The 13584-nt window shown below is 36.1% G+C and overlaps 1 protein-coding gene across 1 annotated transcript in view; it reads right to left on the reverse strand.

Moving 5' to 3' along the window:
- The window catches only part of LOC109096412 (dynein axonemal heavy chain 11), a 66119-nt gene that overhangs the window by 38054 nt on the left and 14481 nt on the right, over positions 1–13584 (reverse strand). The window contains 21 exon segments of the mRNA XM_042740804.1: positions 505–636; positions 726–876; positions 976–1124; positions 1287–1414; positions 1541–1673; positions 2226–2303; positions 2412–2606; positions 2687–2779; positions 2859–2997; positions 4573–4689; positions 4770–4915; positions 5189–5345; positions 6448–6608; positions 6854–6985; positions 9361–9594; positions 10022–10171; positions 10825–10951; positions 11073–11164; positions 11642–11866; positions 12629–12751; positions 12831–12953. Of these exon segments, the coding sequence (XP_042596738.1) occupies positions 505–636; positions 726–876; positions 976–1124; positions 1287–1414; positions 1541–1673; positions 2226–2303; positions 2412–2606; positions 2687–2779; positions 2859–2997; positions 4573–4689; positions 4770–4915; positions 5189–5345; positions 6448–6608; positions 6854–6985; positions 9361–9594; positions 10022–10171; positions 10825–10951; positions 11073–11164; positions 11642–11866; positions 12629–12751; positions 12831–12953 (2985 nt within the window).

Consider the following 13584-nt stretch of genomic DNA (forward strand, 5'->3'; position numbering starts at 1 on the left):
TTTATATTATCATGTTTGTGAAGGATCCATTAAAGAGATGATCTTAAAGAGATAAACTTTTTTTTTTAATTAACTGATATTCTTATAAAAAAAAAATATATGATATACAGTATAAAAAAAGACTATGGGTGATTTTTAGACTATGATCTCTCCTGTGACAAACAGTTTTAGCTCAGCTTTGCTCAGATTCAGAGAAAAAAATGTGTGGAAAGTTTTAGCAAATAAATCAAAACTCACTTAAAATAAATATAAATATATACATTTTGTCAGTTTCAGTTTTGGTGTAGTTTTTGTTTTGCATTTATATATTCCCCCCCCAAAACGAAACGAAACAAAACAAAACAAAACAAAACAAAACAAAACAAAACAAAACAAAACAAAACAAAACAAAACAAAACAAAACAAAACAAAACAAAACAAAACAAAACAAAACAACAAAAAACACAAAACAAAACACAAACCAAAAAAAAGAAAACACAAAATCACACACACAAAACAAAATACCTGATCCTGGAATGTGGCTCCACCAAAAGCCCACACACATGTGAACACAAAGTATGTCTCGTAGATTTCCCGTGGAGAGTCTGCCGGAATGTTCTCAGGAGTTAACAGACAATCCAACAAGGAGCACAGAGTCTGAGAAAGAGAGAGACATCAGATCAGTAAAGATTTGAAAACCACGGTATAGGCCTGTATGAATGAGTGCATCTGTGTGAATGGTACACCTGAACCATGCTGTTCTCAGTAATAGGAATGATCGTCTTAAAGGAGCTTCTCATTTTTTCAATACAGCGAGGGATGTATTTGTCAAACAGAATGGTCAGGTGTGCTCTCTCAGTTTGTCTCTCCCTCCGATCAATCCAACTCGTAACATATCTAGACATTGAAGAAAAAAAGGCTAATCCTAATCCATCACAAATATGAGAACCACTATGAATTAGATGGTGTTATTTGCACAGAAAGTGAATTTCTCACAGGTTCCAGCTAAGCTCCTGAGGATTGATGTACAGAATGCCAGCTCGGGACACGGTGGCAGGCGTGGCATGTTTCAAGTGGCTGATCTCAAACAGTAGTCTCATCGAGGGGGTGAGTGGGATACGTTCATTATTAGCCAGAGTAAGGACCTGCACAGACATGCACAACATGTCTACATCAGTGGCAATATTCATAATTCTCTGTTTGCTGCAAGTGGAAGTTTAAATGTGTCAAAATGCAATTTTAGTGCTCTGAGTAATCAGCTGGATGCAAATGTCCTCATAAAAACATGCACAAACTGTGTGAGGTACCTTGTTGTCATCCATGACCGTGTTGAGAGACTCAATCCACATGGGGTCAATGTCTCCATCCAGAATAATCCACTTTGGCCCCGAGTGAGAGTTACTGGCTTGATCCCGCATGAAATGTGCTAATAAACCTGCCACATGAAGAGATTTACAATCTCAGTGTCTTACAGGGGAGAATGGATCTCATGTCTAAACTGTAAGTTATGTACTGTGAATTGGACAGGATCAGCTCTACAAAACACTGGATGCTGATGTACCATCTTTCCATTCGTCAGTGGCTGGATGAAAGAATCCAAACAGTTCATCATTGCTTATAGCTTTTGGGTTCAGATCATTCCAGAAAGGCTTCTTTCCCATGTTGAAGTAGGTTTTGTGAAGAGTTTTCAGGATCTGTTTAGAGATTTGGTTGTGATTATTGCACACTTTAAATTTGCTAACTTTCTAATTAATTTTTTTTTTTTTTTTTTTTTTGTTATAGATCAGATCATGTGAACAATAAAAAAATAATATTTGAAATGAATATTAAATATAGTATATGTATGGTACCATATATATAATATATCAATGAGTCAATTAATAAATAACAATATACAATAAACTTTTAATATCCTGGTTGCTGGATTCTAGTAAAACCAAAGAATTTAGCACAAATAATGAATATATAACTACAGAACAATATAAATGATTTCACACCTGCGCGATATGTTTACAAAGCCATGAAAATGAAAAATAAATAATAAATACCTATGAAATAACTGTCCACAAAACTGGCAAATAATTTGTTTGCATGACAATTAATTATTAGGCAAAATCTCATAATCGAATAGAGAGATATTTTACATTATAAGAATACAATATACAAGTAATTAGTGGATTGATTTAAAACATCAGGGAAAGTGGACAGTGGGAAACAGGTTTGTATTCATGTAGACTGTGTCTGACCTGGCTTTTTCCAGTCCCAGCATCACCAACCACAAACACTGAGTGATGGACAGATAGAAGCTCATCAAGCTGAACAACCTTCATTAAAAATTTCATTAAAAAATAAGAGGTTAGCAAGGAATCTAAAACAGTATGATAACTTAATGCTAAACAATTTAATGACACACTGTGCAGAGAGTTTCTTACTTTCAGGACGAACGTGTCCTCAGGTTGAAGCTTTAACTCTAGACTCGTCTGACGGACTATCAGCTGAAACTCTGCATCAGTCCGCCTTTCCACCTCCAAACCAGGGAACAAATCCCTTATCAGACCCAGGAACACTGGAACGTCTTCCAAAACAATCTTCGGCATGTTGAAATCTCTCAAAGCCTGCATCAACACCTACATAATGTAAAAGGAAGCGTCAAAACACAAGGCTGCTTTAGAGCTATGCATCAAGCACATAAACACATTTCCATTACTTGATCTTCTGGCCTAGTCCGATCTGCTCTTTTGAGAGCTCCCGCAACCACCAGGACAGGTTTGACAGCACGCAGTCCCCAGTCATAGTGATCCTACAGCAGAGAATATACATGCAGTTCAAGAGCAGGCACAAACAGGACAACTGACACCTTTATTCTTAGCTCAGTGTACCTGTTTAGAGAGCAGCTCCTTACAGAGCCTGTAGAGGGTGATGAACTTGTTGCCCAGAACCCGAGCGCTCTGAAATCCCTCAGACATCAACATGATCTCACAGATAAGCTCCATGTCAGGAACCACCATTGCACACGGCCTGCCAAACACATTCATGAACTCCTCTATACAGCGTTTAAAGAAAGGACATCATCTGTTTTACACAACATGTGACATTAAATATAATCTGATGCAACGTGTTAGGTCAGTTAGTGCAAACAGCTTAAATCTAGTCTTTTACTTAGTTGGGGAAACTTCATTTCCAACGATATCGTTCAGTTTGTCATGTTATATTAAATAATTTTAGTTCATTTTACTCAATTTTTTTTTGTTTGTTTTTTTTTTTTTTTGGTCAAACTAACATTTCAGTTGTCCATAATTATAATATCAATTGATAATTGCAATATTAACAACATTCCAAAAAATACAAAAGTAAAACATGTATTAAATATGTAGTTAATAATTAGAGATTAATATTTATACTTTATAAAGGGGTATCTAGGTTTTTTTTTTTTTTAAGAAATTCATACTTTTATTCAGCAAGGATGCATGCAATAAAGTGATTAAAAGTGACAGTAAATACTTTAATCTTGTCAAAAATCATTTCTTGATAACTTTCTATTTATCATAAATATTGAAAAATTGTACCAAGGTTTTCACAATGACTATTTCTACTATATTTTTGATCAAATCAAATAAACACAGCCTTGATGAGCATACAAGACTTAATTTCTAAACAAAAATCTCTCAAACTTTTGAACAGACATTCACACTCCGTCCCCCAAAATGAAAATTTTGTCATTAAATTTCCCCCATGTTGTTCCAAACCTGTAAAAGCTTTGTTCGTCTTCGGAACACAATTTAAGATACTTTGGATGAAAACCGGGAGGCCTGTGACTGTCCATAGACTGCCAAGTAAATAACACTGTCAAGGTCCAGAAAAGGTATGAAAGTTGTTATGAAGTGATGAGAATACTTTTTCTAAGTGAAGAAAACAAAAATAACGACTTTATTCAACAATTCCTTTGTCAGCAGTCTCCTCGGTCCATCCTTGTGGCGCGGATGATACAGAAGAGCATACACAGCATACGGTGATATGGAGAGACACAGAGGAGACTGTTGACAAAGGAATTGTTGAATAAAGTCGTTATTTTTATTTTCTTCGCTTACAAAAAGTAAGATTGCACGTCTGATGACAGATGGAGTATTCTGACGACGACTTTCATATTTTTATGGACTTTGACACTGTTATTTACTTGGCAGTCTATGGGACAGTCACAGGCCTCCCGGTTTTCATCCAAAATATCTTAAATTGTGTTCTGAAAATGAACGAAGCTTTTATGGGTTTGAAACGACATGGGGGTAAGTGATTAATGACAAAATTAATGAGTATCCCTTTAAGACTGGTTTTGTGGTCCAGGGTCACATATACACATTTAAAAAAAAAAAAAAAATTCAACATTTGTTTATTTACTCATCTACATATCATTATTGGCATGATGAATATTTTCCATCTAATCTTTTTTGATGATAAAAAAATACAAAATTTAATAATAATAATTATAATAATTATATATATATGTTTCACTGCATAAACATACACATTTTTGCTAATGGGTTTAGATTTTTTTCTTTTAAAAATAAATAAATAAATAAAAACACTTTCAAGCTGTACCTGAAAAGTGCTTTGAGGTTCTCTGGTAGCTCAGTACGTCCAGCATATCCGGGGTTCATTGTGATGAAAATCCCAACAGAGGGTTTCAAGCTAATCTCTTCCTCTAGGAACAGAAACCTGCAGGGGACAATAGTTAAAACATGCCTAAATAATTCATATGAACCATTCAGAATATCTAAAAATGAAAGAAACCTTACCTCTTCCTCTTGTTGCGAATGGCATCCTGTATGGTCCTCACCTGTACTGCCACCACTGACAGCACTTCCACAGCGATTCGGTTAAACTCATCAAAGCAGCCCCAAGCTCCAGTTTGTGCCAGACCTTTAAAGATGTTCCCTATGGACTGAACGATGAAACAAGCAAAGGAAACACTTCACTGCGTCCTCTCTTAAAGACTTAAAAGAACTAAACCAACAGTAGTTAAGGACAAAACTCACAAAACAAAACATCAGCCAACTGTGATAACGTTTCAAACAATCACTCATTGATTTCTTTCAATTAAGAAGCAGAATCCTATTCGGCAAAGTAATTATATGCATTAGGAGCTCATCTGAAGCGAGAATACACTCATAATTGTCCTGAGGTTGCTGAGTCCCATTTCTGCTGGTATGTTTACCTTATAGTCCATCTGTTCAGAGCAGTTGAAGACGTACACCATGACCCCCAGAGCTCTGCCCAGGTCTTTAGTGGTTTCAGTCTTGCCTGTGCCAGCCGGACCCACTGGAGCACCGCTCATCGTCAAGTGCAGTGACTGAGTCAGTGTTATATAGCATCTACAATTAGAAAAAATAAATACAACCTCAAACAATATATAGATACAGCTATTGTGAGACTTGTTTATAACATTAACATTCTTTTCACTTTTTCTTTTTTTTTTCAAAAGTCAAACATATCACTTCTCATCTCAAATTACTGTATGTTTTGTGATTAACTACATAATGCGGTGGAAATGATGTGGGTGGGAATGACTTTTCAAACATGTTTGTTATATAATGGTTCTTCTGATGTGTTACAGCTAATTTCATTATGAAATGTTCATAGCTAGCATGGTATGTATGTAAATGCACTTAAGAATATTAAAAAAAAATTATTGCATTATTTTACTAAATTACAGCTAAAATGTACAATAAAAATATACTATTTACCTTGATTTTTATTTGTATTCATTACATTTCATGCCTCAAATTAAATCCAAATCTCTTTACCAATACTCTTTCTACCTAACCAAGTACAATGAGTTTTTTAAGAAAAACATTCTTCAAGGGCCTAATTTTTAGACACTGTGGAAATTACAATCTTGGGAATCTTATATAAAATATAAAACATTTATATAAGTTATTAACTTATAAAAATAAGTTAAAAAGAATGATAATTTCAACATCTTTTAAGCGTTTTAATAAATATATAATGACTTTTCATTTATCTGTGACAAGGGTAAAACAATAAAATCTACAGAAAGATCATTTAAAAAAAAAAAAAAAAGACCAAAATAAAAGTTGAAGGTATGGTAAAAAGTTTCAAATAAGAAAAAATAATGCTCTTCCTCAAAAAAGAAAATAAATTAATTTTAAAGAAAGAAAGAAATGTATTTATAAATTTAAATAAATTCATTTTTAACAAATGCAAATTGGAATGTACATGTACTACTGATCTGTTCGGTAAGACTTATTAATGAAAAAATAATATAAAGTGTTACTACAAAATTAGTGGATACCTCTTGTTCTGTTGTTTTATTTGTTTGATTGATTTTTTTCCCCCTGTATTTCCTTAATACTACATAATACATTTTATTGTAAAATAAAAAATAAAAATAAAGTAAAAAAAAAGTCAAATTAGTTTAGCTTAGTTAGTGCAAACCATTAGCTGTTAAGTTACCTGTCTGTAAGAGGTGTAATGACCAGACGAGGCGTGTTGCCCAGATATTCATAGGAATATCGAAATTGAGCATCACATATGTTGATGAAGCAGTGGTTCTGCTCCTCATCCCAGCTGTGGCGGAGCTGAGAAACCCAGGCAAACGCCTGAGCACTGCTCACCTGGATAAAAACGGTCTCAAACACTTAATAAAACAACTCTGAAAAAGACATTCCAGCACTTCAAGAGAGATAAAAAGTCTAAATGCTCCCAACTCAATTAATTAATCAATTACTGCTTGTCAATTTAAAGCCCATTAAAATAATGACTGAGCGCCAAACACCACTAAATGATTTAAAACAAGGAAACAGAGCATCCTTTAGTCGACACGATCATTATTTATCAAGCGCAGTAAACATGACCCAACCTTTTGAGCGATGAGTTTGGAGACCACATCTCTGGCGTGAACATCTATGGTGCACAGGGTCATGATCTTCTGCCTGTCACCCGGGTTCAGTTCCCCCAATAACATGTTTATCAAGGAGTTTAGCTGGGCAATCTGGAGAAGCAAGGCAGATATTTTAGAGTTTTAGAGGGCACAATGATGGCTTGTGAGAGCATACAGTGAGCTTTGTGGCCCCTGCTTACAGTAATTATATCAATTTACATGCCAGAGAGAAGTGGATGGTAATAACTGTGCTGACAGGGGCTCAGGGTCATGTGTTCATCAGAGAAATCCCCCCACGTTTATGGAGCAAGGTCATATATTCCAGTTGGGAGGCCAAATAAGCACAAAGCTCATTTATCAATGTTGGGGGGAACTGCGAGTTTGTAAGACTGTTTGACTATGAATAAGAGCGGCCAGCTGGTGTGTGTGTGTGTATGTGTGTGACAATGAATGAGAGTGCTGGGCCAATATATGTGTGTGTGTGTGTGTGTGTGTGTGTGTTATTTTTCTATATAGTTATTTGGGGGGGAGGTGGTTAAGAGCTGATACCGTGGATCCCTGTCACAGACAGGCAAATGAGATGTAATCTTCCTGCCTGTATTTGGTGTAAAAGCAGCTTAGGTTGTACTGCATTTATCACCCCATGCTGTCTGACAACGACTCCAATCAGGGGCTTGAAGGGAAAGAGGCAGATTATTCAAACGCCGGCCAAGGACATGCTAACCTTCTCTGCGCTTGATGACAGATCCTGACGCTGCAGGGACGATATGGACATGCTTGTTGCAGTCTACACGGATCAGCACTATTCACTTCATCATACTTACAATGAAGAAGCAGGACTGTGTTTTCGATGGCTTCATCATTGCCTCGTTCATAGTGAAGTCACCTTTATTTATATAGTACATCATAAAATACAGAACATCACAAATCACTTTACAGTATTAAATAGGAAAATAGTGTATCAATAATACAAAATGACAATAGTAAACACAAAATTTTCAGTTAAAGGCAGTTCATCATTGAATTCAGTGATGTCATCATCCAGCTCAGTTCAGTTTAAATGGTATCTGTGCAATCAAGTCAACAATATCGCAGGATATTAAGTGTCCCCAACTAAGCAAGCAAAAGGCAAGAGTGGCAAGCGAACCAAAACTCCATTGGTGACAGAATGGAGAAAAAACCTTGGGAGAAACCAGGCTCAGTCGGGGGGCCAGTTCTCCTCTGGCCAGAAGAAACCAGCAGTTCCATTCCAAGCTGCAGCAAAGTTACATTGTGCAGAGGACTCATCTGCTTCCTGTGGTCTTGTCCCGGTGGCCATCTAGGAGACAAGGTCTTCACTGGGGATCTGTATCTGGGACTCATCTAGTTGTCCTGGTCTCCGCTGACATTCAGGGCTGTCGAGGTCATCTCTAAGTGTTGATCCACCATCTAGGCTGGATATGTACTGGATCTGGGTGACTGCAGTGACCATCTGATCTGGATACAGACTGGATACTCATACTTCAGATGTGCTTCTGAAAAAAAGTCTAGCGCTACCTAGAAAAGTAAAAGGTCTATATACAGGAGAAGGTAGGACTGGTGACGTTTAGGACCTGCAATAATGTAAATCTCCTGTTAAAAATGAAAGGGTCTTAAGAGTTATTTGTTCCTGAAATGGACAACACATGGCAAGTTGTTGATTCACTAAAATAGGGGCTCGTAAAAATCATTTGTTTGTAAATCGTACTAGAATTGTTGTTTGATATGTTTCTGATTCACTAAAACAGCTCATAAGAGTCATTTATTTGTGAACCAGACCACACAAGTTACACTTGTGTGAGGAAGTCTTGGCCTAGTGGTTAGAGAGTTTGACTCCTAACCCTAAGGTTGTGGGTTCGAGTCTCGGGCTGGCAATACCACGACTGAGGTGCCCTTGAGCAAGCCACCGAACTCCCAACTGCTCCCCGGGCGCCGCAGAATAAATGACTGCCCACTGCTCCGGGTGTGTGTTCACGGTGTGTGTGTATTCACTGCTGTGTGTGTGCACTTTGGATGGGTGCAGAGCACGAATTCTGAGTATGGGTCACCATACTTGGCTGTATGTCACAGTATGTGACATACAAAAAGAACTGGCACATATAAGTAATTTGTTCATGAATCACATTACACAGGTTGTGTGGCATATCTTTGATTCACTAAGAGGAATTGGCATGTCTTTGCTTCACTAAAAAACTGGCACATAAGAGACATTTGTTTGTGAACTGGACTACACTGGTTGTGCTGCCTGTTTTTGATTCACTAAATCCTGTGTTTATGAATTAGTGTATACAGGCTGTGTGGCATGTCTTTGATTCACTAAAAAGAACTGGCTCATAAGAGTCATTTGCAAACCAGAGACATCTCATTAATGAACAAGAATCTACTCTGTGTCATTCGTTCAGTCGATTCACAATTAGTAATGTGTTTAAAAAAAAGTGTGCAATACTGTATACATACGACCGGCTGACCTGTTTCTTGTTGTAGTCTCTGAGTGCCGTCTCAAATCCCTCGGCCAGCCGCTCAAATGCAAGATTCATGTCAGCGGACCACCAGATCTGAGAGGCAGTGAGAGCCACCTGAGCCGGCAGCTCCAAGACCCAATGTTCCCGCGAACGTTCCTCGTAGACGACCACAGCCTCAGCTATGTGCCTCCTCATTCCCTCCCTCATCACATCCTCCAGACACTTCAACCAGAGCTCAACCTGACAGGAAACAGCTCACTCCATAAGAAATATCTTTATATCTTTATATATATATCTTTATATATATATATATATATATATATATATATATATATATATATATACTATGTCTTGTAAAGGCTGGGATATCCTAATTTTTAAGTTATTTATACCTGTATATATATTTCAGAGTGTAACTGGTGTATATGTAGTTTTAATTAAACCCATATTTAATTAAAGAATTGTATTATTTAATTAAAATATTTTATTGTATTTAATAGATAAATAATCAACATATTTTAACATAACATTTATATTCATATTTAACTAAATATTTTTTCTTTTTTTTTAAAGTTTGTCTTTTAAAAAAAGTTTTTGAAAAAGTTACAACTTTAATATCCGAGTTTGATTAAATTAGATGCCAGTTTGATTTGAATGTGGGTTTTACCGGGCCAACGCAGTCACACGGTGAATAGAAGGGAACATATTCTCCGTCTCTGCTGAACATTCCCACCGCTGCTGTGGCCTTTTCCCCCTCCTTGTCAGAAAACTCCAGATCAGTCATACTGTCAAATAGCTTACCCAGGTGACAGGTAACCTAGAAAGCAATGAACCATAAAGCATTATTTTCACAGAACAATATACTGTACACAGCACCTCTGTGAATCACTCTGCACAGTTATGTATGGTTAAGTATGGGCATATCTGCAGATAATGATATAATTGTGGATGTTTTTGCAATTCTTATCATAACCGAGGTACAATGAGAACAAGATGAAGCACTTTGACCCTGTTCTGGTTGAACGGTTCAGGAGAAAACCTGCTCATATGTGGGAGGATCGGCTCAAAGAAGGAGGTAGCCGGGGTCAGAATCAATCCAAGTGTAGAACTTTCATTTTTTTTTATCGTAATGATATTTCACAGTGAAGCGCTGCCCTTGGAATTATCACCATGATGATAAAAAAAAGTTTAATCATGGAGATAAAGGTTACTGTATGCAAATGAGAAGAAAGATGAGGAAATATGGTACAATGTAAAACACATTTCTGTGAATCTCTGTCACCATTATCACAAATACCAGTAAAGACTGCATAATTTATAGTTGACCTGTTTATGGATAACTGTGAAACTGAAATGAGCTGTATAATTAGAGAAATCTGAAACTAATTAAACTTTCAAACTAATTCAAACTAATAGACAGACTGTTATATGAAGTTAAATGAAGTTAAACACTAACTAATACAGCAGTACCTGTCTGGGCTGTCTGCCTTTAGAAAGGATATCCAGTAAGTCTGCTGAAGACAGGAAATAGAATCGTGGGAAAGCCATTCTCTTGGTCTCCAGGTATCTGGCTAGTGCCTTCTCACATACAGCCAGTCTAGAATAGATTACATGAAATCATCAGAATTATCTACACATCTCTCTTGAGACAAGTGTAACCGTGCAAAGTTCTTAAAAAGAGTTTACTTATAAAGAGTTAACTAAAAATTTTCACAGACCTCCTTTGCAGATCTTCAAGCATCGGTAGAAGATTGGGCTTGTTGGTGGCAGCAATTACATTTTTTGTTGTGCCACTTTTGAACATAAGGTCTCACACATCAATACACAAAAGTAAATATAAACATATTTACATACTTGGCAAATGCATGTACAGTGTAATGTTTTCATCATTATTACATCTTTAATTTAATTTAATTTTAATTTAAATAATGCATTGTCCCACTTTAACTACTATATACTTATGTCAAAACAAATAATTGTTTTTACATTGAAACGTCAGTGTTACATTTGATCAGTACTTGTGGTCCTTAGGAAGTAAACCCATGAACAAGGCAGGAAAAAAAAAGATATATCTTGCTTTCATTTAATTTCAATAGAATATTATATCTTAACATTTCAAAATGAGCTTAACCAAAAAAGAAAAAGAAAATAAACAACTGACCCATACACTTATCATTCTGAATATCTTTTGTGTTCAACAAACCTTTACAAAAATCACATACCTTAACCTTAAACTTTCCATGCAGGACACCAGTAATCAATGCATGTGAGATGAACTCAAGAATACCTTAAAGTCAGAATCAATGGTGCTAAACTGATGCGCCTCGTCTGGCAGTTGGTGGAGAATGTCTTCGGAGCCCATGAAGATGCTCTCCAGGTGAGCCCAGGTCCTTTGCACCTCCAGCCACAGCAACAGCACTGAGTCAGCCCGAGTCAGCTGGGCCTGTAGCTCCAACACCTGCCCATGGAAGAACGCTGCCTGCTTACTGTGCAGCAACACCTGCAGCTGCACCTGAGAGAGAAACATATAGAGATGCATATACAGAGTATATACAGAATAATTACTCTTAGAAAGAAACAGTTAGAATTTAAATTTTAACTTTGTATTACCTATTGTAATACATGCAATTATGTCTGAACTTTTTATTTGTTTTGATGTTACTGTATTGTTACCGTTTTCATAATGGCAAAATAAACAAATATTAAAAATGATAATAACACTAAAACATTAGAATAACATTAAAAAGATGAATAGTTTACAGCCTAAAGTTCAAATCGCATTTGGAGGTTGATTGACTCTTGTTAGGCTCGCAAAAAGTGATCCAAAAATTATTTGAGTTTTGGTTTCTCCAGTGTGATGTGCCTATGTTGTTTTTGTGTCCACGTTGTGTTAGTGCCCTTCTGTTGTCTTTAATGTTTTCAGACATGTGGGTGTAAGGGGGCCGGTTTCGCACAGACGGCAGACTTATTGTCAACAGTGATGTGTTTGGCTAGATTTTGGCCCCTACACATACAGCGTGATAACAAAGCCAGCAATGTGTGGTCTCTTATAAATCAGACGTGTGAATACAGGCGGCTGACAATGAAAGATCGTTCTCTCGGCATAGTGGGATGGTCTTAGAGAAAGAGATAAAGACCCCTGCTGCACCAAGCTTATTTTGCCAGGCAACAGCTTGTTAACATTTTCTGATATGCTAAGTGAGCATGTTTTCAGTGTAAGATTTGGTTCAAACCATCCAGCTAATTCCATGTGACATTTCAACAATGTTCATACCTGACTGTCCTCCAGATTCTCAATAAGTTCATCACTGCATTTCAGCATTGGTGTAGCGGTACGGTAATGCTCTTCATAGGAAAACTCCATCCGTGTCCACATCAGGCTGATTTCACTCAAAACCTTTAAGTTAAATTAATAAATCATTACTCTTATTTTCAGAAATGTATCAAAGCAAATAAAGTCTTGTGAGAGATCGAACCTTCTCAGTGGACATCTCTTTGACTGCTCTCCCAACTGTACTGTGCACCACATCTTCATATCTGTGCAGCTGCAAAGCCAGTAAATCCTCAAGAGACGTTTCTTCAGTCAGAGTGAAATCAACCTAAGAGATCAGTATAAAAACATGTGAAAACTAATATTGAACATGAGTAAAAAACGATGACAGAAATATCACTTATCACAATAATATCACTATCATCATCATTTACTAGCCTGCATGTGGTGTATTGCACTAATAATAATAATAATAATAATAATAATAATAATAATAATAATAATAAATATAATAGTTGTTTTGTTGTTATTATTATTATTATATTGTCTTCCAGAAAAATATGTAAACATCCCTAAAACAATATTCAAATATACAAATATTTAAGGAGCAAAATTTTCAGCTAAATTTAACAAAGTTTTGAGGCAAAATCAGATTTTTTTATTTTATTTTAAATTAATAAAATTAAGAATGAAAAGTAAAAGATGAAAGTAAATGTATATTTTTAAAATGTTTAGAAATTATTATTGAAAAACAAGACAATGTCTGATGAAAGTCAAATGCCAGAATGTTGTATGCAAATATGATTTGCAAGCTATAGCAGTGTGCAGGATTCATCTATACCTTTTTAATATATTTTTACAGTGAACTGAACACAAAAGGTTTAGCAGAATGCTGAAGTTGCTTTTTACTTTACCGTCAATCCAAAATACATTACACACATTACAATACATACATTACA

This window comes from Cyprinus carpio, chromosome B16 (genome assembly GCF_018340385.1).
Source record: "Cyprinus carpio isolate SPL01 chromosome B16, ASM1834038v1, whole genome shotgun sequence".
Classification (NCBI taxonomy): Eukaryota; Metazoa; Chordata; class Actinopteri; order Cypriniformes; family Cyprinidae; genus Cyprinus; species Cyprinus carpio.